The 19,718-nt window shown below is 44.4% G+C and overlaps 1 protein-coding gene across 1 annotated transcript in view; it reads right to left on the reverse strand.

Moving 5' to 3' along the window:
* LOC109904117 (inactive dipeptidyl peptidase 10-like) overlaps positions 1 to 19,718 on the reverse strand; it is an 81,924-nt gene that overhangs the window by 35,782 nt on the left and 26,424 nt on the right. Inside the window, exons 6-9 of the mRNA XM_031802055.1 lie at positions 8,695 to 8,747; positions 6,401 to 6,482; positions 3,588 to 3,708; positions 2,626 to 2,780 (exon numbers count right to left, since the gene is read on the reverse strand). Of these exons, the coding sequence (XP_031657915.1) occupies positions 2,626 to 2,780; positions 3,588 to 3,708; positions 6,401 to 6,482; positions 8,695 to 8,747 (411 nt within the window). The remainder of the gene's footprint in view (positions 1 to 2,625; positions 2,781 to 3,587; positions 3,709 to 6,400; positions 6,483 to 8,694; positions 8,748 to 19,718) is intronic.

Here is a 19,718-nt window from a genome sequence, read left to right on the forward strand (position 1 = left end):
TGATAAACCCCCCATCATAGTAATATTTCCTGCATCATATCCCCACAATACCTTCCCCCATTTCTACCCCAATGGACTTGTGTCTAATAGTGAATGGCATTCTGGGATTAGGTAGTTTTCACCAAGTCAAACATACAGTAAACAAACATGGCTGGCATCATAAAGAATTTAGCTGCTGTTAGCTTAGCTGACACACATTTATTTTCTAAACAACATTACATTAGTCTCTTGTCCTCACCAGAGAAGTGGTACATTGTAAACTAGTCCAGCTGTTAGGTCGCTAACTTTTTTGTTTTCTTGTCAGCGCACCCTGTTATTTAGACTGATTTATTGAATGAGTTTGGCTGTGGATGTGTTCCGTGTGATGCTTGGATGATGAAGTTTGCATTTATCTTTTACAATAAAAGGTCAAATTGAGGAATACAGTTTAAGACCTTTATTTTCCATCAGTACAAAAAAAAAAAGATTTAGATGCTCTTCTGCCAACAATGCTGTTTAGACGCATTTGTTGGGTCATACGTTCTGTTGCTACCGTTCCAATCACATATGTTAGATCGTACGCTGCAGGGACCACTCAACAATGATCACAAATATGTGATTGTACGAGTCAACAGGTTAAATTAAGAATATTTCTGATGGGTGACAATATTATCACTTGTGAATGATGTATTTTCACCTGTGAATGATTGTGTTTGCAATAAGGCAAGAAACAGCAAATGCCTTGTTTTGCAACTTTTTAAAATCAGTCACACATCTCATTGGCCCATATGGCCAATGTTTTAATAAGGTTTGTATCACAGTTAAAGTTGCCAAATAACTCATTTACAACCGGTGTAGAGCCTAATGGCATACTGTAACAAAGTATTGAGATAAACTTTTGTTATTGACCAAATACTTATTTTCCACCATAATTTGCAAATAAATTAATGAAAAATTCTACAATGCGATTTTCTGGATTTTTTTTCTCATTTTGTCTGTCATAGTTGAAGTGTACCTATGATGAAAATTACAGGCCTCTCTCATCTTTTTAAGTGGGAGAACTTGCACAATTGGTGTCTGACTAAATACTTTTTTGCCCCACTGTACATATGTGACGCGTGAGTTTCCAGTTCGAGAAATATTATTTTCACCTTTTATAATAAAGCATTCCATGCATAATGTTATCTGCGGTCACTTTTGAGAATGGTGTTTTCCCGCTAATTGATTGCATTTTGGATCATTCGGAATTTGGAACATAGTCTATCAGCCATGCTCTTATAATATGTAGAAATAGCCTAATAGTTTATTAGCATTTTAAGCTAAACGTTCTGACCTGTTGCATCCGCTTCATTTCTTTAAAAATAAAAAATTATGCGAGTGGATGTATTCATTTGGGATGTATCGCATCCCACAACTGTCCCAGAGTATGTTTGGAATATTTATTTCTCACACAGAAGAACACGTTGACCAATAGAATTGCAAAATGTTTGTACTATGGGGGATAGTAGATTGACATATGCTAGTGCTTTTGCTGTTCATTAGGCCTACTCATCTTGTTGGCTGATGAAAAGAACATTTGGACAGTTCTTCTAACATGTTCAGAATTCGATAAGGACATGCACAGTTACGTCCCCAATGTGTCTGTCTTCACTTGTAGCCTACTTCGGAGCTGAGATGCCTGTGAGAAGGACCCGATCACTTGAAGGTCATTGGCTAATAAGAATTGAGATATCTGAGAGAGCCATATGAGTAAGAGGTGCTTTGGAGTGCTGCGACTGGCAGTCGAGAAAAGGGAATTATAATTATTATATTCAGCCAAAATGCACAACGGCCACACAAGGGGGATGCAGCCCAACGTTTGTATCACAATTAAAGTTGCATAAATAACTCTAAATTGAGCATATAGGTGGACCTGTTTTCTTGTTAACCGCTCAACACAGAATAAACTCATATTTGCAGTACCTCGGAAATTGTTTGGAGAAAATATCCATTTAATTTTATTCAGCTATGTTCAATTGTATTCTTCATACTATAAAATAATGCCACAGAATTCTAAGCAAATATTGTCTGCTAAATGAACTAGTGTATCCCACAGCCTTATGGCATAACTGGATCAGAGCCTAAAATAATGTAAAAGTTTGCGATTCTATTGTAATGGTGTAGGTTATATTACATGTATTTATTCTACTTAAAAAATATATAGATATTCCAAAGGTCTGCAGCAGGGGCTTGTAGGCTATACGTGGAAGTCAAAGATGCTAAACGTGTTTATGTTAATGATGGTCAATTACTGTGAGACTGGCAGTAATTTGCATAAGTCACCGGCTGACACAATTTCATGACCGCGACAGCCCTAGTAAGGATACTGTTGGTCTAAGTCTTACCTTGGAGTAAGTTTGCTGTTAGCCTAACTTGGTCTAAATTGGTACTGGGTCTAACTTACCTTGGGGTAAGGGACTGTTGGCCTAACTCTTACCTTGGGGTAAGGGTACAGTTGGCCTGACTCTTACCTTGGGGTAAGCGTACAGTTGGCCTGACTCTTACCTTGGGGTAAGCATACAGTTGGCCTGACTCTTACCTTGGGGTAAGCGTACAGTTGGCCTGACTCTTACCTTGGGGTAAGGGTACAGTTGGCCTGACTGTTACCTTGGGGTAAGGGTACAGTTGGCCCCTGGGGTAGAGGGTGCCAGTGAAGCGAGGCAGGAGCATGTTGGGTACCAGAGTGTCGTTGAGGTTGAGGTAGGCCAGTCGTGACCCGTCAGGGGACCACCAGTGAGCCACTTGAGAGTGCAGCACTTCCTCTGTAAAACAATGAAAGGAGATTTTTTAATAACTGTTTATACCAAGTGGATAAAACATTGCATGTGGTAACTCTACACTTTACACAACAAAATAAGCCTGTCAAAACACATTCACAGCACTAATAACGTGTATTTTTTTTTATTGGAAAGAAATGCAAGGACACTTATTTTTAATTATCTACCTTTTTTAGCTCCTCATCTTACTATTTTCTACTTCCTCCAGAAATAATAATGTGCGTGTGTACAGCTAAACTTTGGATTCATGGAGAGGCTGAACCATTATGCAGTAGGAGTGCCAGGCAGGCAGAAATCATGTAGGAGATGACAAAATTATCAGCCTCTTCACTTTCCATTGGCCAACACAATATAATGTGTAAAAATAATATTTCTATTTTTCCTGCTCTAAACACCCAATAATCTAGCTGAATGTAATAATGGCCCTATATGATGCACAATCGTCATAGAGCTATTCAACAGAGTAAATACAGTCACTGTGTGTGTGTGTGTGTGTGTGTGTGTGTGTGTGTGTGTGTGTGTGTGTGTGTGTGTGTGTGTGTGTGTGTGTGTGTGTGTGTGTGTGTGTGTGTGTGTGTGAATCCTGTTCTATGCTGGACACCAGTCAAGTCCTTTTGCTATCCGTGGTTACAAAAGACAGTCCCCAGGCCATAAACAAAGGGAGCCATTTCAGAGTAGCGGAATGTACCTATACTGTCCACACAGTATAGGTGAATTCCAGTCTGAGGTTGTCAATTTATGGACATTCTCAACCATTGTTGACCAATATTATCAGAACAGTGGCAGTCCTACCTTCATATAACCAATCAGCGATGCCATTGAAGACAACTCCTTCTTGTCCTGAAGACGTCAGTCTCCAAGAACTGCTTTTCACATCCGTCTGGTAGTAAATGTTGTTTTCAAAGACATACACCTGATGAGAAAGATGTTTCATTCATCATGGGATATCAAATCTACTGCGTTCACCTACATATAGTCGATGTTCCTGCTATGTAATAAGATCACGCTTCATTACTTATAAATAAAAGAGCCTTGTGGTTTATTAAGACAAGTGTGTGGAGGCGTATGTGTGAAACACACACACACACACACACACACACACACACACACACACACACACACACACACACACACACACACACACACACACACACACACACACACACACACACACACACACACTCAAATCAGACAGCTTCTATCTCAAGGCCATCAGACTGTACAGCTTCTATCTCAAGGCCAACATTCTGTTAAACAGCCATCATTAACACAGAGAGGCTGCTGCCTAGATACCAGCCTTGAAATCATTGGCCACTTTAATAAATGGAACACTATTCACTTTAGTAATGCCACTTTAATAATGTTTACATATCTTGCATTACTCATCTCATGTGTATATACTGTATTTTATACCATCTACTACATATTGCCTATGCCGCTCTGTCATTGCTCATCCATATATTTAAATGCATTTGTTTTTATTCCATTCCTTTACTTAGATTTGTGTGTATTAGGTAGGTTTTGTGGAATTATTAGAATACATGTTAGATATTGCTACACTGTCAGAACTAGAAGCACAAGCATTTCACTACACTCGCAATAACATCTGCTAACCATGTGTATGTGACCAATAACATTTGATTTGATTTAAAGTTATACTCACACACGCTCAAGAAGTTATTCAGTGGAGGAAGAATCAACAACACAGAAGAACCTCTTGAATCAACGCACACTTTGCGGAGGGAAAGAACCCACACTTAAATAGAGTATTTGACTTGCTATCCCCAGTTTTGAGCTTTTTTCCCCCAGTTGTATCTTAGAATATACTTGGAAAGTTCCAAAAGAAATGCGATAAATTGTACCGGTGGAGGCCATAACACATGGCAAAGTGGTCATTTTTAACAATTTATCTTAGACAAATAGAGAAAATGTGTTTACATGATAGGAGACTGTGAGGAAATGTTGGTGTGAGGAGCTTAGATAAATGGATATGCAGAGGGCAGGCCATAAGTAACGAGATCATGTGAAGTGATAACACAGACAAATATGCAGAAAGAGCTAATGAATAATGAAACCTACTCTGTCATTACCAGAGCCACACACACACACACACGCACCAGCAGACACGCACGCGCACGCGCACACGCACACGCACACACACACACACACACAACTGTAAGGGCTTTCTAGGGTTGCGTCTACACAGGCAGACAAATTCAGATCTTCTTTTTCCACTACTTTTGACCAATCACAACAGATCTTTTCACATTAGACATTTTTCAGAGATGATCTGATTGGTCAAAAGACAAATGAGTGAAAAAAAAAAATCTGAATTGGTCTGCCTTTGTAAGCAGCCTATGTAACTGATTACATGGGGGCCAGGTATAAATACTGCAGTAAGTAGATAAATATGCTATCAAACGGTTAATTACTTTCCATGTCTAAGCTTTACAAATAATGAACTGATTATACCATGCTTAATACTCCTTGGGTAGAGGGAATTACTCACAAAGAGAGATCTGGTAGCCACCAACATGTCTTAAAGCAACGGGTTGATTAGTAGTACTGTTGTTCGTTTTCCGTCTTGATAATTGGTTCCTTTTACGGCTTTTGTTTATGTATCTCTCATGTCAAAAACGACCTTTAATCAACATTCACCTTTGAGCAAAGGGGGTCTGGAGAATGAACTATACATACCATTGTTACATAAGAGGTTTAAACATTGCCCATGCCTCTCCATGGCTTCCAGCGATTGAAAATGAGTCAAAGCAATGCATTTGGTTGGTAAAACACAACAAAAAACATTATATTTCTTGGGCTCATGTTCATGTTGACTTCATGTTTTGCAATAGACTTCAAAGATCTGATTTGAGATTGAGAGTCCTTCGCACCTGCTTTCGATTGTGTACATTTTTTGGTATTTACAGTATGAGGGAAGGTCAAACTATTTTGTTCAAACACAAATGGCTATTTTGGCTTCAACACTACACACTATGGCTTTAAACCAACTCTGGCCTTGTGGTTAGAGTGTCCGCCCTGATGGGGGTTCGATCCACAGTCGAATCAAACTAAAGATTTGAGAAATGGGACCTGATGCCTCTCTGCTTGACACTCAGCATTAAGGAGCTGGATTGTGGGTAATGCCATGCGATAGACTAGCATTTTGTCATCAAGCTGCCTCGTGCTACAAAATCAGGAGATTCTGCCCTATGGTTCTGGCTCAGACAAGGCTTGTCCAAGGCTTACATACTTTCCAAAGGAGGAATGCCATCCACTGCTAGTTGTCTCACTGTGTGATGTCATCTTCCTGAGATTTCCAGTAAAAAACTCCTAGTGTCTTGCTCTACATTTTGTATGCTTGGTTGTGTTGTTATGGTATGGTCCCAGGGCAGACATGGGTACACATACCCAACCAATTTGTGGACAAGCCCCTATTCACCTCACCCCATTTCATCCGACTTTAACTACTTATCGTAAATCTACCGCCATGCATGAGTAAAGGACATCAACTCAACGTGATTGAGTACACGGTGTGCAGTGTACACATCATAAACCCTACATTAGCATGAGTCATTTTCTTCAAGCTGACCCATAGGAATACTCACCAGCTGTTGATCCCGAACGCCCCAGGAAGCAAACTGCAGGACCGAGTCCGACACCTCTGGAGGGTTCAGCTCCTGTACCTCCCTGGTTGAAAACCCAACATCATTATGCAGTCCCTAATGTACAAAATTTAGAAGGATTATTCAGATTATCAGCAGCAGATTTGAGGTAGTGGTCTGCTTTCAGCTTTCGGGTCATAGCCACACCCTGATTCCGAAGGCATTTAAAAGCCATCCAATCAATCATTAGCCAAATCAGACCTTCTTGCTTTTGCCCACACAGCATTCTGTTTCCTTATTATTCCAGCTAGCTCATCTGTATGGTTTGATAGGGGCATGCTTGTTGCATACTGTACATCCTGGAATGTTTTGTGGAAAGTAAGAAAAGACTAATTCATCATCAGGGATGATTTCAACTCTATTCCAGGCAATGTTTAAAACATCATGTAATAAACCCTGAATATCAAACAGCTTACAGTTTCTTTTCATGATGATACGTGGAGGTAATTTAGACATTTTACAATCCCTTACACAGACAACCGCATGGTGATATTATTTTGTAAAGACACCAGAACCATTAAAACGACGAAGAGTATTGGTTAAAATAAGATCAATCAAAGAGGATTTCAGAGGACCCTTTGCATTCAACCTCGTTACACTTTTGACAATCTGAGTAAGATTACAGGTGTTACATAAATTCTTGAGCTGAGGAGAGTTGGATGTCAGGTCACCCATAAGCACGAATTCAGATTTGACGTTGTGTGATAATAGTTCAAAAATACAATCCAGAGAGCCAACAATAGCAGATGGGGGTTAAATAACAACAGGAGACAACCAGATTCAAGGATGCGCAGAGATTTACGGTACATTCAAAGACAGATATCCAAATTGCTTAGGCTTGGTAACAGAAGTCAGAATGGTCGCAGAGAACTTGTCTTTTATGCAAATAGCAACACCACCACCCTTGTGATCTGCCTGAAAAACATTGCCAAAATCATTGTCAGTGATGGATTTTTTAGAGACAGGTTTGAGGAAGCATACATATATCTGGGTCTGTTCTTTTTTTATCCAAATAATTACAAAATCAAGTTTCGGAAGAAGAGTTCTTACATTTATGTGCAGAAACTTCAGACCATTTTGACTTTACAATTCAGATGGGGTAGAAATGTCAATTTCCTGACAGTAAAAGCAGCAACATAATGACATACTTAATCAGTCTAGATTGGATTTTACAGCATTTGGATTTCCAGACCATACTAGAACCATAGTCCAGAGGACCCAGAGTCTTTAACGCAACATATTTAAAAATATTCATACTGTCTAGTGACGTGATTAAGTATTGAAAGAACAATCCATGTAAATGCAAGCATGCGGTTTCTCCCATGTCAAATGGGGAAAACATGCAGAGTTCTCCAGCGCAATAGCGGGACAAGGGTATCGTTTCTCCCAGGATGCACCATGCCCAGGAAAACCCCAGTTTTTCCCAGGAAAAACACTCAAAGTTCTCCACATTTAAGAGGCATCAGGCCCTAAATGCATCATCCTCAGTGTGAGATTCAAGGGTAGACAATAGCAACAACAGCAGCGTGTTCGTTTCTAACCCAATCAATCAACGTGAGAAATAGTCCTAACAAGTTTTCTAAGACTATAATTATAGGCCTACGAGTTTGCACTCTAATCAGAAATAGGTCTAAGCTACAATAAAATAACAAAGGCCAAGTAATACAAATTGAAATTCATACAAGTTCCCCAGTAAAAGTCCACACAAGTCTACAGGCTAACGATAAAACGGTGTGTGTGTGTAAATGTGTGCTGGAGGTGAGCGAAGCACGGGGACGAAGGGAGCAATTGGCGTGGGTAACTGTACCAGACAGGCGAGAAGCAGGCCTGGATAATCGGTAGAAGAGTCAGCGGACCAAAAGGCGAGGGCCAAGCAGTGCAGCATGTTCACAGGAGTAGCCTAGGTACAGCCTAGGTACACACGCTTGGGAGAGGCTTGTTTCGGGAGGCAGGGTATGAGAGGAGGCTTTCAACCAGACAGGTGCATAGTGGAGCAATTGATATCTGTTTGCTTTCTCCGATAAGAGAAAAGACAGATTAACTTTTTTATAGCCAAGTAACTTGTTGACTATGTAAAAAAAAAATACTGTTGTATCTGGCAATGATTACAACAACAAAAAACACTTGCAAACTAATAAACAGAAGCGCGCGAGACACACGGGTTCAGCTGACATCTTGGTAGGAAATTGCCTTCTGTTTACTATTAGGCTACTCAAATCTTGACAGGTGATACATACCTTGTATGCAGGTTGTATATCAAGTAGGATGCCAGGAAAGAGTACCGGTACACCTAAGGAGAAATCCATAGCAGAGAATGTGTTATCACCAATACATAATCAGAAAAATGTGGTGTTGATGAAAGATTAATAAAGCAATATTTATTTTCCATTATAAATGTTTTGCACATTATCCAAATCTATAATTGTTTTTATTTGGCACTGTGACCTAAATGGAAAGCTGGACAGAAAACTTTTGCATAACTATAAGGCCATTAAAACTCAATCTACACGGAGTGTACAAAACATTAGGAACACCTTCCTAATATTGAGTTGCACCCCCTTTGAACAGCCTCAATTTGTCAGCGCGTGGACTCTACAAGGTGTCGAAAGTGTTCCACAGGGATGCTGGCCCATGTTGACTCCAATGTGTAAGGTTCTGCTTTTCTTTTCTTAGTCAACCTTGCGTTATTTTTCTTTGTGTTCTGTCTTTTCATTTTTGTTCATTGATTTCACCTGTGTTTGTTTCTCACCTGGTCTCATCAGCTCACTATTTTGTTCAGTTCTGTCTGTCTGTATGGTTGTGAGGTATTGTTTGTTTTTGACTGCCTACCTGTGTTTGACCATTGCCTGCGACCACGATTCCTGCCTTCCGCGAAGGCATAATAAACATCTGCCGTGCTCTGCGTGTGAATCTATACCTTTTTCTCCCTGAGTATTCATTATACAATGCTTCCCACAGTTGTGTCAACTTGTCTGGATGTCCTTTGGGTGGTGGACCCTTCTTGATACGGGAAACTGTTGAGCGTGAAAAACCCATCAGCAATGTAGTTATTGACACACACAAACCGGTGAGCATGGCTCTTACTGCCATAGTCCTTTCAAATGTTTTGTCTTGCCCTTTCACCCTCGGAATGGCACACATACACAATCCATGTCTCAATTTTCTCAAGGCTTAAAAATCCTTCTTTAACCTGTCTCCTCCCCTTCATCTACACTGATTGAAGTGGATTTAACAAGTGACATCAATAAGGGATTATAGCTTTCACCTGGATTCACCTGGTGCTCTTAATGTTTTGGACACTCAGTGTATATCTATTGTTTTTGATTGCAGACTGAGTCTGGACCATTCAGGAACATTCAACGCCTCTTGGAAAGCCATTCTGGTGTGTCTTTGGCATTAAAATGGGTGTAATTGTTTAAGTTGTCAAAAATAAAAAACTTCCCAAGGTTTATTAAAAAGACTACTGCAGGTTTTTCTGACATCAATGAGGGATCATAGTTTTCACCTGGATTCGCCTGGTCAGCCGATGTCATGGAAAGAGCAGGTGCTCCTAATATTTTGTACACAGTGTATCTCCATCAACACAGCTTTTAGTTGTCATCAGGTGAAGGGGGAATTTCTAAGTGGTGCTGTATGGGTAATCAGTGAGCTCATTTGCATAACAATATTACAGTAATCTCACCCTTGGGCATAGTGATAAATACAGTGGAGGCGTGCCACTCGTCTTAACCAGAGCTCAATTGCCCATGGAAATGGAGTCTGCTTGGCTGATTATACCAGTCACCATGCCTTCAGTCTTAATTTTGGTTCTCCTGTTTGAGTTGCCCGAGGAAAATTTTTCCCCCGAATTTTTTTTTTTTCATAAGATTGTCAACAGTTGGCTAAAATGGCTATGAGAGAAAGTGAGGATTAGCCTCAGACTAACAAAGCCTCTTAACAGCTTTGATATGTTTCATGAGTGAAGGGTGGGAAGGAGGGGTAAGATGTTTTGGTATTATTCTTTGAATCGGTGAATCTGAGAGGTGGGTTAGGTGTGATGAATGTGAATGATTACATCGAGACGAAGAGGTGAATATGAGCTTTATGTGTGAAGGAATACTTAGATCTATATTTGACCGGACGAATACTTTGCCAAGAAGCATGAGAACCACTTCCAAGTTCTAAATGTCTAAATTGATAACACTTTACTTGACACCCAGCATCATAACATGTTATGAAATTGTCATAATCATGTCCTAATATGTCATAACAGCTGACATAACTTGTCATACCATGGTCATAACACTGTGATGACGCATATATTTACGCCTGTTGTTGCACCTATTGTGTTCTTTTATGGCTGGTTACACCTACATAAGAGTGTCAAAACCCCACATTTATTGAATTGTGTTTTTTCCCTGCCAAAATGTATCCTTTCATTTTAAAGTTGTCACGCCTTGGTCTTAGTGTTTTGTGTTTTCGTTATATATTTGGTCAGGCCAGGGTGTGACAGGGGTTTACGTGTTGTATTTCGTATTGGGGTTTGTAGTATTTGGGATCGCGGCTGATTAGGGGTGTTGTATAGGCTTGGCTGCCTGAGGCGGTTCTCAATCAGCTGTCAGGTGATTCTCGTTGCCTCTGATTGGGAACCGTATTTAGGTAGCTTGAGTTTCGCTTTGTCTTTCGTGGGTGATTGTTCCTGTCTCTGTGTAGTTTCACCAGATAGGCTGTAATTAGGTTTCACGTTCCGTTTGTTGTTTTTGTATTTATTTAGTTAGTTCATGTATTGTATCGTCATTTTTCTCATTAAAATATCATGAGTAACCACCACGCTGCATTTCGGTCCGACTCTCCTTCAACGAACGAAGAACGCCGTTACAAAAGTGTGTTTTTTAAGTCCTATGTTGTTGTTGTAATTCATTATTTACAGTCATGTGTCTTTTTCATCAGATTTGAAATAACTTGCAAAGACTACACTTTATGACACGGTCAAGAAGCATTATGACATCATAATCATATAAGCCAGAGAGGTCTATCACATACATGCCCTTATGTTAGTCATCAGTCAAAAATATGGTGTCTGAAATCTGCTCCTAAATTTATCCCAGACATCAGAAACATCAGACATCTATTTGTGCGTAATTACAATGATAATGTAATATGGTCAATTTCAGAAAATGCTACATACAGTGCATCCAGAAAGTATTCAGACCTGTTGACGTATTCCACATTTTGTTACGTTACAGCTTTATTCTAAAATGGATTAAATACATTTTTCCCCGCATCAATCGAATCACAATACAGAATAATGATAAAGCAAAAACAGGTTTTTCAATTTTTTTTTGCAAATGTATTAAAAATCAAAAACTGAAATAAGACCCTTTGCTATGAGACTCAAAATTGAGTTCAGATGCATCCTGTTTCCATTGATCAAACTTGAGATGTTTCTAAACCCTGATTAGAGTCCACCTGTGGTAAATTCAATTCATTGGACATGATTTAGAAAGGCACACACCTGTCTATATAAGGTCCCACAGTTGACGGTGCATGTCATAGCAAAAATCAAGCCATGAGGTCGAAGGAATTATCCGTAGAGCTCCGAGACAGGATTATGTTGAGGCACAGATCTGGGGAAGGGCATAAAATAATGTCTGCAGAATTGAAGGTCCCCAAAAACACAATGGCCTTCATCATTCTTAAATGGAAGAAGTTTGTAACCACCAAAACTCTTCCTAGAGCTGGCCGCCCGGCCAAACTGAGCAATTGGGGGAGAAGACCCTTGGTCAGGGAGGTGACCAAGAACCCAATGGTCACTATAATAGAGCTGCAGAGTTCCTCTGTGGAGAATCTTCCAGAAGGACAACCATCTCTGTAGAACTCCACCAATAAGGCCTTTGTAGAGAGGCCAGACAGAAGCCAATACTCAGTAAAAGGCATATGACAGCCGCTTGGAGTTAGCCAAAAGGCACCTGAAGGACTCTCAGACCATGATAAACAAGATTCTCTGGTCTGATGAAGCCAAGATTGAACTCTTTGGCCTGAATGCCAAGTGTCACATCTGTAGGAAACCTGGCACCATCCCTACGGAGAAGCATTGTGGTGGCAGCATCATGCTGTGGGGATGTTTTTCAGCGGCAGGGACTGGGAGACTAGTCAGGATCGTGGGAAAGATGAACAGAGCAAAGTACAGAGAGATCCTTGATGAAACCTGCTCCAGAGTGCTCAGGACCTCAGACTGGGGCGAAGGTTCACCTTCCAACAGGACAACAACCCTAAGCACACAGCCAAGATAACGCAGGAGTGGCTTCGGGACAAGTCCTTAAATGTCCTTGTCACGAACCTTGCCGTGACAAGGGTACCGGGGAGGGACATTTTAGATCCTTCCCTCTTGAGGGATTTCCATCGCCTCCACCCGGATCGCCCTGCGCCTCGTCCTCCGTGTCGTCCTCGAGGCCGGGGTCGGCGCGCTGCGGGAGCCGCGCGTCAGGGGGGGGGGGTACTGTCACGAACCTTGCCGAAGACGGTGCCTCTTCCTGTTCGGGCGGTGCTCGGCGGTCGTCGTCGCCGGCCTATTAGCTGCCATCGATTTCCTTTCCGTTTGTTTTTGGTTATTGGGTAATTGGGTACACCTGTTTTGTATTAGGGTTTGTTTGTAGGGTATTTAAGGGCACTAGGCACGCTGGGTATTTGTGCGGGCTTGTCTGTGTTTGATGGTGTGAGTTATTCGTACATTTATTCTCCGGACTATTTTGTCCTGTTGTTTGGACCGGCAACTTATTATACGCCTTGTGTGTTGGCGTGACTGTTTTTGTTGCACTGGGGAATAAATTTGAAGGAAAGACTGAACCCTGCTCTCTGTGCCTGATTCCACCCACCACCACTCCTAGTTGATCGTAACAGAAGCCCGCACCTCTGAAATGGAGTCAGCAGGAGCAGCGACCACCCCTCTCCCCACTATGGAGGAGCGCGTTCACCACCACACAGCGGTCCTCCATCGGATTGGTACCGCGATGGACCAGATGATGGAGAGGATGGAACGATGGGAGAGGAGTGGCCTACCGACGTCTACCCCAGCTCCCCCACTGCCGACATCACCTACTCCACCTACGTCATCCTCTGGGTCCGGCGCACTGCGTCTCTCCCCCCCGAGGGAGTACGATGGAGCGGCGGCTGGGTGCCAGGGATTTTTGCTCCAGCTAGAGCTCTACCTGGCTACCGTGCGTCCGGCTCCCTCGGGTGAGGAGAGTGTGAGCCTCCTCGTCTCCTGTTTAACGGGCAGGGCCCTGGACTGGGCTAACGCGGTCTGGAACAGTCCAGACTCGGCTCGGGACAACTACCTGGAGTTCACCCGCCGTTTCCGAGCTGTGTTCGATCATCCACCAGAGGGTAAAGCGGCGGGTGAGCGACTGTTCCACCTCAGACAGGAGACGAGGAGCGCACAGGACTTCGCGTTGGAGTTTAGGACCCTAGCTGCTGGTGCTGGGTGGAATGACAGGGCCCTGATGGACCATTACCGGTGTAGTCTCCGGGAGGACGTCCGCCGGGAGCTAGCTTGCAGGGACACAACTCTCTCCCTGGATGAACTAATAGACATGTCTATTCGATTGGACAACCTGCTAGCTGCCCGCGGGCGTTCAGAAGGGGTCCTGTTAATTCCACCTTCCAGCTCTCCCACTCCCACTCCGATGGAGTTGGGAGGAGCTGCATCTAGGGGGATCAGAGGGGGCTCCTCCTGCTCCTATTGTGGACGGAGAGGACACACTTCGGACCGGTGTTGGAGGAGTCCCTCTGGGAGTCGAGAGGGTCGGCGGAACACTCCTCGGCCACCCCAGGTGAGTAAGCACCAAACTCACCCAGAGCTCCCTGTTGTTCACATGTTTTTGTTAATTTTTTTTCCTGCGTTTTTCCCCTCTCTTCTTGGCTCTTAAGGGGCTCTTAACACAGACGAGTGTTCAGAGAGGTGTATAGGAGTTTCCATCAGTGCCACGACGGTGGAGAGTCCAGACCAGGTTTCCACCGTGCGCATTCCCCCAGAATATGCCGATTTGGCTATCGCTTTTAGTAAGAAGAGGGCGACCAAATTACCACCCCATCGACGGTGGGATTGTGTGATAAACCTCCAGGAGAACGCTGCACTTCCCCGGAGTCATCTCCTCCGCTGTCACAGGAGGAGACGGTGGCTATGGAAACATATGTCACGGAAGCTCTGAGACAGGGGTACATTCGGCCCTCCATGTCACCCGTCTCCTCAAGTTTATTTTTTGTGAGGAAAAAGGAGGGAGGTCTGCGTCCGTGCATTGATTATCGAGGTCTCAATTCGATCACAGTGGGTTTTAGTTATCCGCTACCTCTCATCGCTACGGCGGTGGAATCATTCCACGGAGCGCGTTTCTTCACAAAACTGGACCTCAGGAGCGCGTATAATCTGGTGCGTATTCGGGGAGGAGACAAGTGGAAAACAGCGTTTAGTACCACATCAGGCCACTATGAGTACCTCGTCATGCCGTATGGGTTGATGAATGCTCCAGCCGTCTTCCAATCCTTTGTAGATGAGATTCTCAGGGACTTGCACGGGCAGGGTGTGGTAGTGTATATTGATGACATCTTGATTTATTCTGCCACACGCGCCGCGCATGTTTCCCTGGTGCGCAGGGTTCTTGGGCGACTGCTGGAGCATGACCTATATGTCAAGGCTGAGAAATGTGTGTTCTCCAAACCAGCCGTTTCCTTCCTGGGTTATCGCTTTTCCAGCTCGGGGATGATGATGGAGTGTGACCGCGTTAACGCCGTGCGTAATTGGCCGACTCCGACCACGGTAAAGGAGGTGCAGCGATTTTTAGGGTTTGCCAATTACTACCGGAGGTTTATCCGGGGTTTTGGCCAAGTAGCGGCGCCCATTACCTCACTGCTGAAGGGGGGGCCGGTGCGTCTGCAGTGGTCAGCAGAGACTGATGGAGCCTTCAACCAGTTGAAGGCACTGTTCACTGGGGCTCCCGTGTTGGCGCATCCGGACCCTTCGTTAGCATTCATAGTGGAGGTGGATGCGTCCGAGGCTGGGGTTGGAGCCGTGCTGTCTCAGCGCTCGGGTACGCCACCGAAGCTCCGTCCCTGCGCTTTCTTTTCTAAGAAGCTGGGTCCGGCGGAGCGGAACTATGATGTGGGGGACCGGGAGTTACTAGCTATGGTAAAAGCCCTGAAGGTGTGGAGACACTGGCTAGAGGGGGCTAAACACCCCTTTCTCATCTGGACTGACCACCGTAATCTGGAGTATATTCGAGCAGCGAGGAGACTGAATCCGCGTCAGGCTAGGTGGGCCATGTTCTTTACACGTTTTAGATTTACGATCTCTTACAGACCAGGTTCCCTCAACACTAAGGCCGACGCGCTGTCCCGTCTCTATGACACCGAGGACCGGTCCATCGAACCCACTCCCATCCTTCCAGCCTCTCGGCTGGTGGCCCCAGTGGTATGGGAGGTGGACGCGGACATCGAGCGAGCGTTGAGGGTTGAACCTGCGCCTACACAGTGTCCGACTGGTAGAAGTTACGTACCGCTTGGTGTCCGTGATAAGTTGATTCGGTGGGCCCACACACTACCGTCTGCGGGTCATCCGGGGATTGATAGGACAGTGCGGGGTCTTAGGGGGAAATACTGGTGGCCCACCTTAGCTAGGGATGTGAGGCTCTATGTCTCTTCCTGTTCGGTATGCGCCCAGAGTAAGGCTCCTAGGCACCTTCCTAGAGGGAAGTTACAGCCCCTCCCGGTTCCACAACGGCCATGGTCCCATCTCTCGGTAGATTTCCTTACTGATCTTCCCCCATCTCAGGGGAACACTACCGTTCTGGTCGTTGTGGATCGGTTCTCTAAGTCCTGCCGTCTCCTCCCATTGCCTGGTCTCCCTACGGCCCTACAGACTGCAGAGGCTCTATTTACCCACGTCTTCCGGCACTATGGGGTTCCAGAGGATATCGTCTCCGATCGGGGTCCCCAGTTCACGTCTCGGGTTTGGAAGGCGTTTATGGAGCGTCTGGGGATCTCGGTCAGCCTTACCTCTGGTTATCACCCCGAAAGTAATGGGCAGGTGGAGAGAGTAAACCAGGAAGTGGGCAGGTTTCTGAGGTCGTATTGCCAGGACCGGCCAGGAGAATGGGCGAGGTACGTCCCGTGGGCAGAGTTAGCCCAGAACTCTCTTCGGCATTCGTCCACGAATATGTCGCCATTCGAATGCGTACTGGGCTACCAGCCGGTCCTGGCTCCGTGGCATCAGAGTCAGACCGAGGCTCCTGCGGTGGAGGAGTGGGTACAGCGCTCTAGAGAGACCTGGCGGGCAGTCCAGGATTCTCTCAGGCAGGCCAGTGAACGGCAGAAGAGAGACGCTGACCGCCACCGCAGCGAGGCCCCGGAGTTCGCACCAGGGGACAGGGTCTGGCTCTCGACCCGAAACCTGCCCCTCCGCCTGCCCTGCCGGAAGCTGGGGCCGCAGTGTGTGGGGCCATTTAAAGTCCTGAGGAGGATAAACGAGGTGTGTTATAGATTGCAACTTCCCTCTTATTATCGTATTAACCCCTCGTTTCATGTGTCTCTCCTCAGGCCGGTGGTAGCTGGTCCCCTACAAGACAGTGAGGTACCGGAGGTCCCTCCACCCCCTCTGGACATCGAGGGGTCCCCGGCGTACACAGTACGAGCTATTCTGGACTCGAGACGCCGGGTGAGGGGCCTGCAGTACCTCGTGGACTGGGAGGGGTACGGTCCGGAGGAGAGGTGCTGGGTACCGGGGAGGGACATTTTAGATCCTTCCCTCTTGAGGGATTTCCATCGCCTCCACCCGGATCGCCCTGCGCCTCGTCCTCCGTGTCGTCCTCGAGGCCGGGGTCGGCGCGCTGCGGGAGCCGCGCGTCAGGGGGGGGGGGTACTGTCACGAACCTTGCCGAAGACGGTGCCTCTTCCTGTTCGGGCGGTGCTCGGCGGTCGTCGTCGCCGGCCTATTAGCTGCCATCGATTTCCTTTCCGTTTGTTTTTGGTTATTGGGTAATTGGGTACACCTGTTTTGTATTAGGGTTTGTTTGTAGGGTATTTAAGGGCACTAGGCACGCTGGGTATTTGTGCGGGCCTGTTTGTGTTACTCTGTGTTTGATGGTGTGAGTTATTCGTACATTTATTCTCCGGACTATTTTGTCCTGTTGTTTGGACCGGCAACTTATTATACGCCTTGTGTGTTGGCGTGACTGTTTTTGAATAAATTTGAAGGAAAGACTGAACCCTGCTCTCTGCGCCTGATTCCACCAACCACCACTCCTAGTTGATCGTAACAGTCCTTGAGTTGCCTAGCCAGAGCCCAGACGTGAACCGGATTGAACATCTCTAGAGAGACCTGACAATAGCTGTGCTATGACGCTCCCCATCCAACCTAACATGGCTTGAGACGATCTGCATAGAAGTATGGGAGAAACTCCCCAAATACAGGTGTCCCAAGTTCGTAACGTCATACCCAAGAAGACTCGAAGCTGTAATCACTGTCAAAGGTGCTTCAACAAAGTACTGAGTAAAGGGTCTGAATACTTATGTAAATGTGATATTTTTTTGTAAATGTGCAAAAAAAAATTAAAACCTGTTTTTACTTTATCATTATCGGGTATTGTCTGCAGATTGATGAGGAAGAAAAAACAATGTAATCAATTTTCCCCCGAAAAATACATTGCATCATCACTGGTCACTCATACTCACACTCAGAAGGTCTACTCTGACACCATGATAGGAGACATTTGGGAATGTTTTTTTTTTCATTGTCTGCAGATTGATGAGGAAGAAAAAACAATGTCATCAATTTTAGAATAAAACTAACGTAACAAAATGTTGAAAAATTCAAGGGGTCTGAATACTTTCCAAATGCACTGTAACATAAACATATTGTTGACAAGTAGGCTATGGTGCAATGGAATGTTTTGCCTTGTGTGTGTCACGCCCTGACCATAGAGAGCCCTCAGGGTTCTCTATAGTGTAATAGGTCAGGGCGTGACTAGGGGGGCTTCTAGGTATTATATTTCTATGTTGGTGTGTGTGTATGGTTCCCAATTGGAGGCAGCTGATAATCGTTACCTCTAATTGGGGATCATACTTAGTGTGTCCTTTTTCCCACTTGCGATGTTGGGATATTGTTTTTGTATGAGTGCCTGTGCGCTCTACGTATTTCACGATCGTTGTATCTTTGCTGTTTTGGAAGTGTCACTATCATTAAAATGTGTGTCCCGTTCGTCGTAAAGAGGCGACCAAGGCGCAGCGTGAGATGAATACATTCAACAAAGAACACTTAAACAAACTAACAAAACAACAAAACGAACGTGAAGCTATAAACAACTAGTGCTGACATGCAACTACGCATAGACAATAACCCACAAAACCAAAATGGAAAATGGCTACCTAAATTGGATCCCCAATCAGAGACAACGATAAACAGCTGTCTCTGATTGCGAACCAATTCAGGCCACCATAGACCTACATTTACCTAGACAATACCAAAACCCCATAGATATACAAAAAATCCTAGACAAGACAAAATAATGCAATATACACTATATATACAAACGTATGTGGACATCGCTTCTGCTATTTCAGCCACACCCATTGTATAGAATCGAGCACACAGCCATGTAATCGCCATAGACAAACATTGGCAGTAGAATGGCCTTAATGAAGAACTCAGTGACTTTAAGCGTGGCACTGTCATAGGATGCAACCTTTCCAACAAGTCAGTTCATCATATTTCTGCCCTGCTAGAGCTGCCCCGGTCAACTGTAAGTGCTGTTATTGTGAAGTGGAAACGTCTAGGTTTAACAACGGCTCAGTCGCGAAGTGGTAGGCCACACAAGTTCAAAGAACGGGACCGCCAAGTGCTTAAGTGTGTAAAAATTGTATGTCCTCGGATGAAAATTCAATACCGAGTTCCAGACTTTTCTCTGGAAGCAACATCAGCACAACAACTGTTCACCGGGAGCTTCACAAAAGAGGTTTCCATGCCTGTCCAGACGCGCACAAAGGGGGGACCAACTCCATATTAATGCCCATGATTTTGGAATGAGATGTTCGATGAGCCAGTGTTCGCATACCTTTGGTCATGTAGTGTATATCACAACAGGTCTAAATATATGTGTCATGACAGGGTTATGGCCATTTTATAACAGGCTATGACAAGTTATGTCAGCTGTTATGACACTGTTATGACCGTGTCATAACGTGTTCATGTGCTGGGTGTCAAGTAAAGTATTACCGAAAAGGTAGTTATTTC

The sequence above is a fragment of the Oncorhynchus kisutch genome, linkage group LG2 (assembly GCF_002021735.2).
Source record: "Oncorhynchus kisutch isolate 150728-3 linkage group LG2, Okis_V2, whole genome shotgun sequence".
NCBI classification, from domain to species: Eukaryota; Metazoa; Chordata; class Actinopteri; order Salmoniformes; family Salmonidae; genus Oncorhynchus; species Oncorhynchus kisutch.